This window comes from Eschrichtius robustus, chromosome 9 (assembly GCF_028021215.1).
Source record: "Eschrichtius robustus isolate mEscRob2 chromosome 9, mEscRob2.pri, whole genome shotgun sequence".
NCBI classification, from domain to species: Eukaryota; Metazoa; Chordata; class Mammalia; order Artiodactyla; family Eschrichtiidae; genus Eschrichtius; species Eschrichtius robustus.
Genome location: NC_090832.1, coordinates 53,664,135 through 53,676,775, shown reverse-complemented (window position 1 = coordinate 53,676,775; position 12,641 = coordinate 53,664,135). Strand labels below are relative to the sequence as shown.

The window sequence follows — 12,641 nt, the reverse complement described above, 5'->3', positions numbered from 1 at the left end:
ATTATTCTTCCAGCAAATCCTCTGGAATCAAGAATATCTAATCACCAGAATTCAGGTGTAAGTGATTACCACTGGACAGTCTTTGAATCTGAGTCTTGTGAGGTATCATCACCTTGACATTTATAAGGAAACTCCATCTCAGAAGAGTGATCTGCCATGGCCACACAACCAATAGGAGATAAGCAAAGAAAGATCAAGTCCAATGCTCCTTCTCAGACCAAGAGATTCTCAGTCCATTACTTATACTACTATATTGCAACTGATAAAAACAAAGCAATGCAATCACAACCCAACTGTCTCTATCATATAAGCTTGTTATAACCATTATATGGTTATAATGTTATAACCATTGCATTTCTTTTGCATCACCCACCAAACAAAAGTATTTTCAAAATGCTATGACTTATCATAAAATTCACCTTAAGCTAATCACTATTTCCTCTTAAAAACCAGTTTTAAGTTAAAATGGTACACTACCAAATAATTGATTTCTCTAAAAAATTACTTAGCTCAAAAGGATTAACCATACTTTATAAACAATGTAAATTTTCAATATTTAGCAGTGAAAACTTGCATTTATTTGAAGGTCTATGGAATTTATTTGATGCCATCTTTTCTTTTTTAGTATACTCAGAAAACCAAAGCTGAAAACTAAGTCATATATTATGTTAAAAATATTTTTTAGAGATTTCCTCAAATCTCTAGCTTATAAGAAAAACCTCCTGACATTTAATAGAAAATAGCCTGCAAATATAGTGACAAGTGCCTCATAAATAATAAAAATGCTACTTTCTTCTCTTTTTTTGTGGTCATTACCTTTGTTTCACAGGGAGGTTAAATACTTTTATATCTAAAATGAAAACCCATAAAAAACACTGAAAGGCACAGTATGTCTTAAATGAGCTTTCTTGGTTTCAAAAGCTTTTCTTATTTCTCTTTCACAGAGATCTGAAAAATTAAAATTAGCATTTGAAAGTATTCAAAAATTGTTTAAATCGTTTAGTTGCTATGCTGTACAGGTGCAGTTCTGAATGAAATAAATTTACCATCTGCTTTGTCTCAATTCCGACCAATTTACAATTACACTAACCAACAGGTGAAATGTCTTTGCCCTAACAAATCTGTAAGACTTTCTTTTGGATGGAAAAATTCTTAAACATAAAATCCACTTCCATAATTAAAAAATTTAAAGGTACTTCCTCTATTTTATACTAATATTAATCTATTTATAAAAAGCTGTTAACAGTATTTCCTTGTTGTACTAGGTAGGATTAAAATAAAGGAGTCACTCAGTCAATATTTATTTTGTCCATTCTATGCCTAAGAATATACTAGGTGCTGGGGATACAGAAAATGCATGATACACTCTAACCAAGAGAAATTTATATTCTAGCAGAATACATAAACCATAACTATAACAGAGAGTGAATTATGAGAGCAAGAATGCATATGAATGGACAAGGAGCCATGAGAGCATGAAAATATAAATAGTTCTGCCTCCACTTGGCTGTAGCTTCACAAAAACAGGATCCATGTTTGTTCTATCACTGCTGGATGATCACTAGCTCCTAGCATAGTGTTAGGCACATATTAGATGTTCAATAAATAGTTTGTTGGCTAAAAAAAAAATGAAAGAGGCAAGTTTTCACTTAGAGGGTGACAAGACAGATGAGCATTAAAACATTAAGTAAGAATTAAATAGACAAAAAGGGAGGGAAAGGTTATTCTAGGCAGAAGGAACAGAATGAACTACTATACCCACCTTTCACCAATTTACCTTAATGTAGGTAACATTCAACATTTTACCCCAAAATATATTTTCTACAAACAACCTTTACCCAGCCAAAGATTTTCTAAATGTATGTTTCAATTTTAAAAAGTATAAGATAAACTATCAAGGTCTCCACAGGATACCACATGTAGGATTTTGAGTGTGTAAACTCAATCATTAGCAGTACCAATAAAACCAAACATAATAGCTACGAAAATAATTTATAGCTAAAAAAAAGGAACAAAATCTATTTCAACCACATACCATTTTAAGTTGGATTTAATGAAACTCAATTTGAAAAGTAATTTAATAAAAGTTAAATTAATAAAAATAACTTTAAAATAGTCATATATCCAGGAAAGAATATATGCTAAGACAAAAATAGGAAAAAACGAATTTTATAAAAAAATATATTTTTTTATATAAAAAAATAGCAATGAAGGCAGTTATTAGACTAAGCCTGATACCTTAAGTTATACCAAGTTCTGAACATGTGACACTGTGAGTCATGCTCTAGATCAATGATAAATACAAGCTGTTGGTTTAATCAACCTTCTATAGGCTGGCAAACGTTTTCTAAAAGGGTTAGAGAGTAAATATTTTAAGCTGTGGGCCACATGGTCTCTTTCACAACTATTTTTTTTTACTTTTTAACATCTTTATTGGAGTATAATTGCTTTACACTGTTGTGTTAGCTGCTGCTGTATAACAAAGTGAATCAGCTATACATATACATACATCCCCATATCTCCTCCCTCTTGCGTCTCCCTCCCACCCTCCCTATCCCACCCCTCTAGGTGGTCACAAAGCATGAGCTGATCTCCCTGTGCTAATCGGCTGCTTCCCACTAGCTATTTTACATTTGGTAGTGTATATATGTCCATGCCACTCTCTCACTTCATCCCAGCTTACCCTTCCCCCTCCCCGTGTCTTCAAGTCCATTCTCTATCTCTGTGTCTTTATTCCTGTCCTGCCTCTAGGTTCGTTAGAACCATTTTTTTTTTTTTTTTTTTTAGATTCCATATATATGTGTTAGCATATGGTATTTGTTTTTCTCTTTCTGACTTACTTCACTCTGTATGACAGACTCTAGGTCCATCCACCTCACTACAAATAACTCAGTTCCGTTTCTTTTTATGGCTGAGTAATATTCCATTGTATATATGTGCCACATCTTCTTTATCCATTCATCTGTCAATGGACACTTAGGTTGCTTTCATGTCCTATCTATTGTAAATAGTGCTGCAATGAACACTGTGGTACATGACTCTTTTTGAATTATGGTTTTCTCAGGGTATATGCCCAGTAGTGGGATTGCTGGGTCATATGGTAGTTCTATTTTTAGTTTTTTAAGGAACTTCCATACTGTTCTCCATAGTGGCTGTATCAATTTACATTCCCACAAACAGTGCAAGAGCGTTCCCTTTTCTCCACACTCTCTTCAGCATTTATTGTTTGTAGATTTTTTGATGATGGCCATTCTGACTGGTGTGAGGTGATACCTCATTGTCGTTCTGATTTGCATTTCTCTAATGATTAGTGATGTTGAGCATCCTTTCATGTGTTTGTTGGCAATCTATATATCTTCTTTGGAGAAATGTCTATTTAGGTCTTCTGCCCATTTTGGGATTGGGTTGTTTGTTTTTTTGATCACAACTATTTAACTCAGCTGTTGTAGCATGAAAGTAGCCATAGATGTTACATAAATGAATTGGTGTGGCAGGGTTCTAATAAATCTTTATTTACAAAAACAGGTGGCTGGCTCATGACCACACTTTTTGCCAACCCCTGTTCTAGAGTCTCAAAGTGACTTCTCAATAATTCTTTTTATCAAGACAGCTTTACTTCCTTTCAAACACTTTCACATAAACTGTATTAGTGTTTCGTTAAAGCTTCTAAAAACATTTATAGGAAAACATAGCAGATATTCTCTTATTTTACAGATAAAGAAACTGAAGCTAAAAGGGATTGAGTGACTTGCCCTCAGGAGCTACCAGAAGAGCTGAGACTAAAAACCACACCTTTGTTATTTCCACAACTCTTACCCATCACCCTCCATACCTAATCCTCTAATGCCCCAACTGAAACAGTTCAATCATTTTTAGAATCTTCTGCTGAATCCCTGGGCTCTCTATAGCTGACTCACCATGCTCACAATAGATTTCAAGAACATCTACTTAAAAGTTCATCTAAATTATTTACTTAAATTCTGAAGACAAATTACTCTCAGATCTCTTCTCTCTTTAGAACATTCCTGTCTTCTTCCATTTAAGCAATCCTCTTATTCATAAGCCTCCTAAAATGTCACTTCATCTACAAATAGCCAGCCAGGAAAAGGAAAAAGTACACCTTCTTAAGGGGTTGTAAACTCTTTTGATCACTTAATAAGAATATGTGTACTCAGTAATATAAATGAAGTGAAAGGCCTGGTGCCTTCCTTTTGCAAAACTTACAACCTAATTAAGAAATATCAGAGGTACAAATATGAAACTAAGGAGCAACTCCATGTAACTTGGGTCAAATCTAAGAAACTTAAAAGAAATGTGAAAATTTAATTTACAGGACACACTGTCATAAAATACATACCTTTTGTACTAATGAAGTCACAGATAATGCCCTGTATTTTGCATAATGAAAGTTTAATAAATACTAAATAACTACAGACAACTCTGTGAAATGGTAATGATACAGTCCAAAAGATAAAACTGTATCACATTTTAAAAAAAATTTTTTTTAAGGGGGAAAGAGGGGTCTTCTCTTATTCTAGTTGTTGCCATGAAAGAGCAGCTTATATTGTACCAACTCCTTGTCCAAAAACAACTATCGAAGATGGACAAAATACAGACAGTCCTTGCTTTGCACAGTAGTGCAGGACTAGAAAAATGACCATGCAACATAAAACCATGCAAAGTGATCTTAATAGTTAATGGGAAAATTTATGATTGCTTTGTGATCTTTTAGAAAATTCTCAAAATATTAAAAACTCTGATGGTTATAAATGTACAGGAAAATGAAAAAAGTAAATAAAACTAATATTTATTTAGTACTGTGTTTAACAGTACACTAATTAAAGCATTAGAAACATGGAGAACTAAAGTGCTTTATTTGTAAAAATCTTAAGCACAGTTTGAATAGTGCCTGCTTTCTTACAAGCAAGCATCTTTCCTAAACCTTGGCAAATTATCATACTCCTTTCTAAGTTTGGATCAACTTCAAACATGTTACTTGCACGTTCAACACCATGAGATATCCCTGTTCCTTTAATGTGATATTTTTGCCAGTATCACTCCTTCTGGGATAACTTCATCTTTTTCATCACAACCACTTCCCTCATTTGTGTGGAAGAGTTTGCCTTCACTAAGCTCCTGGGGCTGCATATCTAAAGTCTCTCAAATGGTGGTAGTGTCAACAGCCCCACAGTTAGCTATGTCTTCTATAATTCCACTACCTTCTATTCAAATTTCACTTCCAGCATTATCACTTTTTGTTTCTTTGCTACACTTTCATCTTTCTTGGCTAATTCCCTCTTTCAATTATCCAGTTTTACAAAATGTTATGTGGGCTTATCAATGGGCACAAGGGGGCTTCCCTGGTGGCGCAGTGGTTGAGAATCTGCCTGCTAATGCAGGGGACACGGGTTCGAGCCCTGGTCTGGGTGGATCCCACATGCCGCGGAGCGACTAGGCCCGTGAGCCACAACTACTGAGCCTGCGCGTCTGGAGCCTGTGCTCCGCAACAAGAGAGGCCACGATAGTGAGAAGCCCGCGCACCGCGATGAAGAGTGGCCCCCACTTGCCACAGCTAGAGAAAGCCCTAGCACAGAAACGAAGACCCAACATAGCAATCAATCAATCAATAAATCAATAAATAAATCTTTAATGGACACAAGGAGGCAACACAACTGCATGCTTTGCTGTCTGTGAGTGAATTAAATAACAGCGGCATAACGACGATTCACTGACAGACACTGAAAGAAAGTGACCGGTCACTGATCATGATATGTATCTGTTGTTACATAATGAGTGGACTGAAGAGCTAACTCTTATGTAATTGTACTTTATGTGATTATTCACAGTTAATACACCATGACAAATGAAATTTGAGCCACATTGTTGGGGAACTGGCATTATTTAACTAAAGCATGTTAACTGAAATTCATGCATATTTGACCCATGCGAAGTGAGAACTGCCTGTATACAGAACTGTGTGTAGGCGCTGGAGGGCAATCAATGCAGGCAAGATTAAGGAACTATGATGGCTAAGAAGAAGAATACATCAGTAAATTGCAGAGTCCCCTCAGCTTTTTCCTTGAGTGTATTTTCTAAATCCCAGCCAGGAGAGAGAGAATCTGAGCACAAAGCAAGGCTTCCTGTTCTGAGAAAGCAGAGACTAGAGATTGTGCCCTACCCAGGCGGAGGTATTTTGGTACATACACAGGGTATTCAGTTGCAATTCCAGAAGGATCGTGACTAGGACTAAGGGCACTTTTTCCAGAAGCTAAACACAGGAAGTTTATACTGTCTTATATTATGGGCAAAGCAATCTGTCTAATGCTAGGGAATCCAGGAAGAGAGGGATGCTAGAAGGGTACAATGTAAGAAAGGTATGACCAAAGGTAGCTTCTTTGTGAAATTCTGTGCACAGAGGCTGGAATTTAAACTTGTACCACCAACCCTAAGAGGTACCAATTACTCACAGGATTATAGTTACTTCATACTTCATAAAGTGGTATTATGAAATTAAACATTGTTATATTTACCATTTTGTAAACCCATCCAGAGTTGCTTGTGATCTTTTTTCTGCATTTCATTGATTACTTGACTTTTGTGCTTTAAAGCATCCGCTTCTTTCACACAAGACATAAAATGAGCTTCAATTACATCCTTAGATGGACAGTGCAGAAGGTCCTTTTCTGGAAAACTCTATCAAAGGAAGAAAAAATACACATATAAAACAGGTACACACATTACAAAATTAGCTCTTCAAAGAATTGTTATCTCCTGCAATTTTCCAATATTTTAAGCAAACCACCTCTTACCTTTGCAATAAAGAGATTTTAGTATAACACCAAATACGTTTTAAAATTAACTTAAAAATCTTTAGCTGTCTGGCATATTCTGCACTTTTTCCAAATAATCCTTATGTGATATGGTATGCATTTATACAACATGAAAAAAGATATGAAAGAGCAAGAATTTTAAAAATAGCTTTTTGACTGACCATACCTAGTATTGGCAAGAATGTGGATGGAAATGTAAAATGGTACAAACACTGTGGAAAACAGTTTGGTAGTTTCTTCTAAAAAAGCAAACAGACACCTACCATCTGATCCTGTCATTCTACAACTAGGTATTTACTTAAGAGGAATAAAAGCATATGTCTACACAAAGACTTGTACATGAATGTTCACAGCAGCTTTATTTGTAGCAGTAAAAACACAGGAAGCAACCTAAATGTCAACAGGTAAACAAATATATAAACTGTGGTATAAACTTATCAAAGTGTACACTTTTAACATGCATAGTTTCCTTTAGGTCAATTAGAGCTTGACAAAGCTGTTAAAATGTAAGGTCAAACAGCTAAATTTACATTCTTTACCTTCACTGAATCTTTTAGGCAGTTGAGGCAATGATCATTGGACAAATAAGCAGTTATGTAAATGAGATGACATGCACTTTTCACCGAAAAAAAAAGAAAGATATTAACAATGATAGCTAACTCTAATTGAGCACTTAGTATGTGACAAACATCGTACTAAGACTTTAATCTGGATTAAATCATTTAATTTTCCTAACAACTCGAGGTAAACACTATTGTTATTGCTATTTTACAGATAAAAAATATATAAATAAAGCTCTGGGAGTGGATAGAATTGTACAGCTTGCTAGTGGTGGAGTTAGAATTAGTCTGACTCAACAGTCCCAGCTCTTAAACCACCATGCAATACCACTTCCTCCCTAAGACCTAAATATGTACTTAATGATTATATTCGAACATTATCTTACCAAAAAAAGACATTGTTCTATAAGTCCTTTAATAAAAATGGAGTCAAATAATAATGGTAGAAAATAGCATTTAGTTATAGCCTACTCATGTTATTGTATTAATAGACAACATTCAATTATCCAAGTCATGGAAAGCTCCTGAATGATTAGGAAATTTACCATAGATGCCCTCCTACCAAAGGAAAAGGCACTTGACTACCTATGGCTATCTCCTAAAGCATATTTTTTAAATGCCAATAATCAGTCACACCTCCTTCTATTTTCATAGAATCCAGCCTCACAGTTTCTGCTGAGTAAACGGTAAGCCACTATATAACTACCCGCTGGTCACAGTTGCCTAGGGCAGAAGGAAACAGCTGAGACAATCAAATTGTCTCTCTAGGTACAAATGGATTCCAGATTCATGGTGCTCTTGAACTAGAAGTCCATAAAGAATTAAGATGGATGCTTTCAGACACAGGCACACAAAGGCAAAGAATAGGAGAAAATATAAAATGTCTTAAGAATGAAAAGGCAAAAGGAGAATATGAGGGACAGATAAAACTAAAAGATGAGAGAGGATATGGACAGCAGAGAGAGTGTCCCTGCCATAAGCAACTTTACAATCAGCTGTATTTGCTTTGAATTAGCTAGACTGAAGGGATTTGCCCTGGATTCCTGACCAGGACAAAGAATTAAGTGTACATCATATCAATTCTATTACAGTCAAATGGATTAGCATTATGATAGTTATTTGTATTTAAGAAAATTTCAGTTTTGTTATACTTGATCTATAAAATTAGAAGGGCTTTTTCAGACCAATGCTTTCTTTATTTTTTACTTTTTTAGGCCGTGCAGCATGTGGGATCTTTGCTCCCCAACCAACCAGGGATAGAACCTGCAACCCCCTGCAGTGGAAGGGCGGAGTCTTAGCCACTGGACTGCCAGGGAAGTCTAGAAGGGCTTTTTCAGTCATTGTACAGTAGTCCCCAACCTTTTTGGCACCAGGGACCGGTTTCATGGGAGACGAATTTTCCTGGGAAGGGATTTGGGCAGTGGTTGGGGCGGGGTGGTAGGGATGGTTCAGGGGGTAATGAAGCTTCGCTCACTTGCCCGCCACTCACCTCCTGCTGTGCGGCCCGGTTCCTAAAAGGCTGGGGACCCCTGTTGTACAGTTCACTACACTGCTAATTATCCACTTTGGCTATGAATGAGTGGCAGAAAATATAAAAGTTCATATTTCAAAGAAAATATTGTTTTCATGTAGTTTAATTTATGACCTATTTAAGCTTAAATACCGTTAGAATTTCTTAAAATTGTATACAAGCTGATTATGAAAAAAAAGGAGTTATGATCTCTCAAACCACTGGTTTGAAAAATCAGGAGGAAAAAAATCCTGCCATTTTTTAGTGTTGCATCAGCATAGGCTGCTAATTCCTTCAATGGCTCTTGTAACCAGAGAAGGTACTGAGGTTTTGCTTTTCCCAGACTTCCACTGCTTTGCAGGTTTCTAAACTTAACCAATGCTGACACCTATAATTGATAGCTGACAATTCCAAATGCCTAGTCTTTACAGCAAAAGAGGGGGTCTATTAAGAGCGTGCATGTTTGTACACCTACCCTTCAACAGAGAATGCCCTATCTCCAGATGAACTCTTTAATGAAATGAACTCAGGGGAAGCATGAGAGCAGTAACAGAAAAACAGAGATACCTGCTTAGGCAGCCATAGCAGTTGAATTAATTGTGGCAATGAATACAGTGTCAGATGTCTCACCCAAAGCCCCCTCAGCTTCTACTCATGAAATGCTCTTCTTTCCATGATTAGCTTGGGCTGGGGTGGGAAATCTTTTTTTGAAAGCTTCACAATAAAATTACATGCAGACTCTTGATTTGTTACATTACATTTCTAAATCTCTTCTCATATACATGAGCAGTTTTTTGTTTAAGTCCATATCTTTTCAGTCCAAACTCTTGCAAATAAAGGCAGCGACTTTAACACCATGTTTACTTGCTTTCATTAATCTTCCAAGTCAGAATCCTAATAAACTAGATCTAATTTCACTTTTTTCCTGAAAGGTTCCATTTACTTATATATTATTACCTGTGTCCTTTAATTAAAATATTAATCCAGGCAGTCTGGAGTATGTCCAGACGCATTAGAGATAACCAAATAACACTAAACGAAACATTAAAACTAGTTACAAAGTTAGTAGGAAAAAAAGCCTTTTCAGTCTATTAATAATAATATTACAAGCTCTATTATGACAATAGAGCAAAACAAAAAAACATTTTCCATGTACTGCTGATTCCTCCTTCTCCCCGTCTCCCACATCCAATCAAGTTCTGTTGACTCTACATCCTAAATAGATCTGAATCCATTCACTTTCAACATTCCCAATGCCACTTTCCTAGTACAAATTAACAACTATGTGAAATTTCTGAAAAACCTCGTGACTGGATCCCATGCCCCAAATCTTACCCTCTTTAATTCATTTTTCACATTTGGAGTCATGCTGATCTTTCTAAAATGCAAATCTGGTCTTCTCACTCAGCTGCTCTGCTCTACTTTTAAGATAAAATCAAACTTCTGACGCTTTCAACATTCGAATGATTTCTCTCTCTGCTAACCTCTCCAGCATAATCTCTTACTCGCATTTCACATACTCCATTCTCTTTCCCTTCTCTCCCACATACAGTCTCTGCTCCAACGATCCTGAATATCTGTCATCTGCTCAGACATTCTTTCAGCCATACTCTCTTTTCTGTTCCTTTACACAAACTATTTCTTCTGCCTGGCACACTCTCCTTGCCTATCTCTCAACCACCTACATGCCTACCCCCCAAAAAAATCCTCCTCAAAATTCAGATTCAGTTTTGATATCACTTCCTTCAGGAAATTTCCCTTACTCCCCAAGTCTAGGCCATGTTCACAAAGTCCTTATACTTGACCCTATAATATCACTTATATTTTATGTCACCGTACTCTTAAAGCTCCTCAAGACAGAGACCAAGACTGTTCTCAAGTCTGTGTCATCTCAAAAAACTTTTAAAAATAAGTAACTTTATTGAGATATGATTTCACATACAGCCAAATGAAGAAATTTTACGCATACAGTTAGATGAATTTTGATACTGCGTAACCGTCAGCCCAAACAAGATACAGAATATTACCATCACCTTCTAAAAAGTTCCTTGGTGCCCTGTGCAATCAGTTCCCCCATTTTGAACCTCAGCTATCACTGATCTGATTTGTATCACCAGAGATTAGGTTTGCCTATAATATAATCACATATCAACAGAATCATACGATGTGCGGTATTGTGTACTCTAGCATCTTTCACTTAGCATGTTTTTGAGATTCATTTTTGTTACTGCATGTATCCATAGTTAGTTTCTTTTTATTGCATAGTAGTGTACAACTGAATGGATATACCACCATCTGTTAATCCAAAACCCTGTTAGTAGACATTAAGAGTATATGCAAATTTTGGCTATTACTAAGAAAGCTGCTATGAACATTAGTGTACAAGTCTTCTGAGAACATGTTTTCATTTTTCTTGAGTATATACCTTGAAACAGAAATGTCGTCATAAAGAAAGTTTATGTCTAACTTTATTTAAAAACTGCCAAACTATTTTCCAAGATGAAAGTACAATTTTACACTCCCTCCAGCAATGTAAGAGTTCTGGTTACTACATTCCTCAAACTTAGTACTGTCAGAATTTTTTTTTTTGGCCGCACCGTGTGGCTTGCGGGACCTTAGTTCCCTGAACAGAGATTGAACCCGCCCCAGGGCAGTGAAAGTGCCAAGTCCTAACCACTGGACCACCAGGGAATTCCTTTTTTTGGGGTACTGTATTTTTAATTTTAGTCATTCTACTGAGTGTGAAGCAACATCTCATTTTGGTTTTTAATACACATTTCCCTGATGACTGATGATGCTGAGCACCTTTTCATGTGCTAATTGATTATTCCCACATGAACATACATATACATAGCATACATATATCTGTTCATATATATACACATATACATGTGTGTGTGCATACACATGCCTGTTTAGATCTTTTGGATGTGTTCCAAAGTGAATGATATATTAGGGAACAATTTGAACAATGTAAATTTCATGTTTACTTTTGTAAACATTGTCCACAATAGTAGGTGAAGACAAAAAATGCACCCAGCTAAACCAAACCATATCAGAACACACAAAACACACACACACCTCAGAAATGGATCCACTACTTCAATTCATACTACGAGCTACACTCATCCACATCTTATGTTACAATTTTGTCTGATTTCAGATAACCTTCCTCCTATCACTTCATAATAACTAACAAGCTGCAATCCTTTCCAATGCTCATTTCAACAAGCAAATTTCCAGTCTTTTTCAACACAGAGTGCCATATTCATTGTAGTACTTATGTATTCCTTAAGCATTTAACATATGTAAAATTGTGCTTTTATTAGGTTCCTATCTTTTTCATTTGTCATTAATGAAGTTTTGGGGTTTCCTCTGATTTTTAACAACACAGTACTTTTTAGGAATATGTATCTTGCAGTAGAGCAAAACTATGTAGAAGTGGTGGAAGCAGACACTCTTGCCTTTTTCCTGATCTTAGGGTGAAACATTCAGTAAACCACTATTTAGCATGATTTCAGCTATAGGCTTCTCATATTTAGTCTTTGTCAAATTGAGACAATTCCCTTCTATTCCTAAGCTTGCTAAGAGTTTTGATGAAAAACAGGTACTGAGTTTTGTCAAAAGCTTTTTTTGCAGCTATTCACCAAATCATTTCTCTTTTTTCTGCTAATATGCTGAATTGAATTAAATCAATTCATTGATAATGAAGTTGAAGTTAGCCTTGTATTTGCGGGACAA

General features: G+C 35.9%; 1 protein-coding gene across 8 annotated transcripts in view; it reads right to left on the bottom strand.

The window, feature by feature from the left end:
* Positions 1-12,641, bottom strand: part of ATG5 (autophagy related 5) — a 126,461-nt gene that overhangs the window by 72,956 nt on the left and 40,864 nt on the right. For all 8 annotated transcript variants that reach the window (XR_011074983.1, XR_011074982.1, XR_011074980.1 and 5 more), the window contains one exon: positions 6,531-6,693. Coding sequence is in view for 2 of the 8 variants with exons in the window: in XM_068551374.1 (XP_068407475.1) it covers positions 6,531-6,693 (163 nt within the window). In the remaining 6 variants the exon portion in view is untranslated. The remainder of the gene's footprint in view (positions 1-6,530; positions 6,694-12,641) is intronic.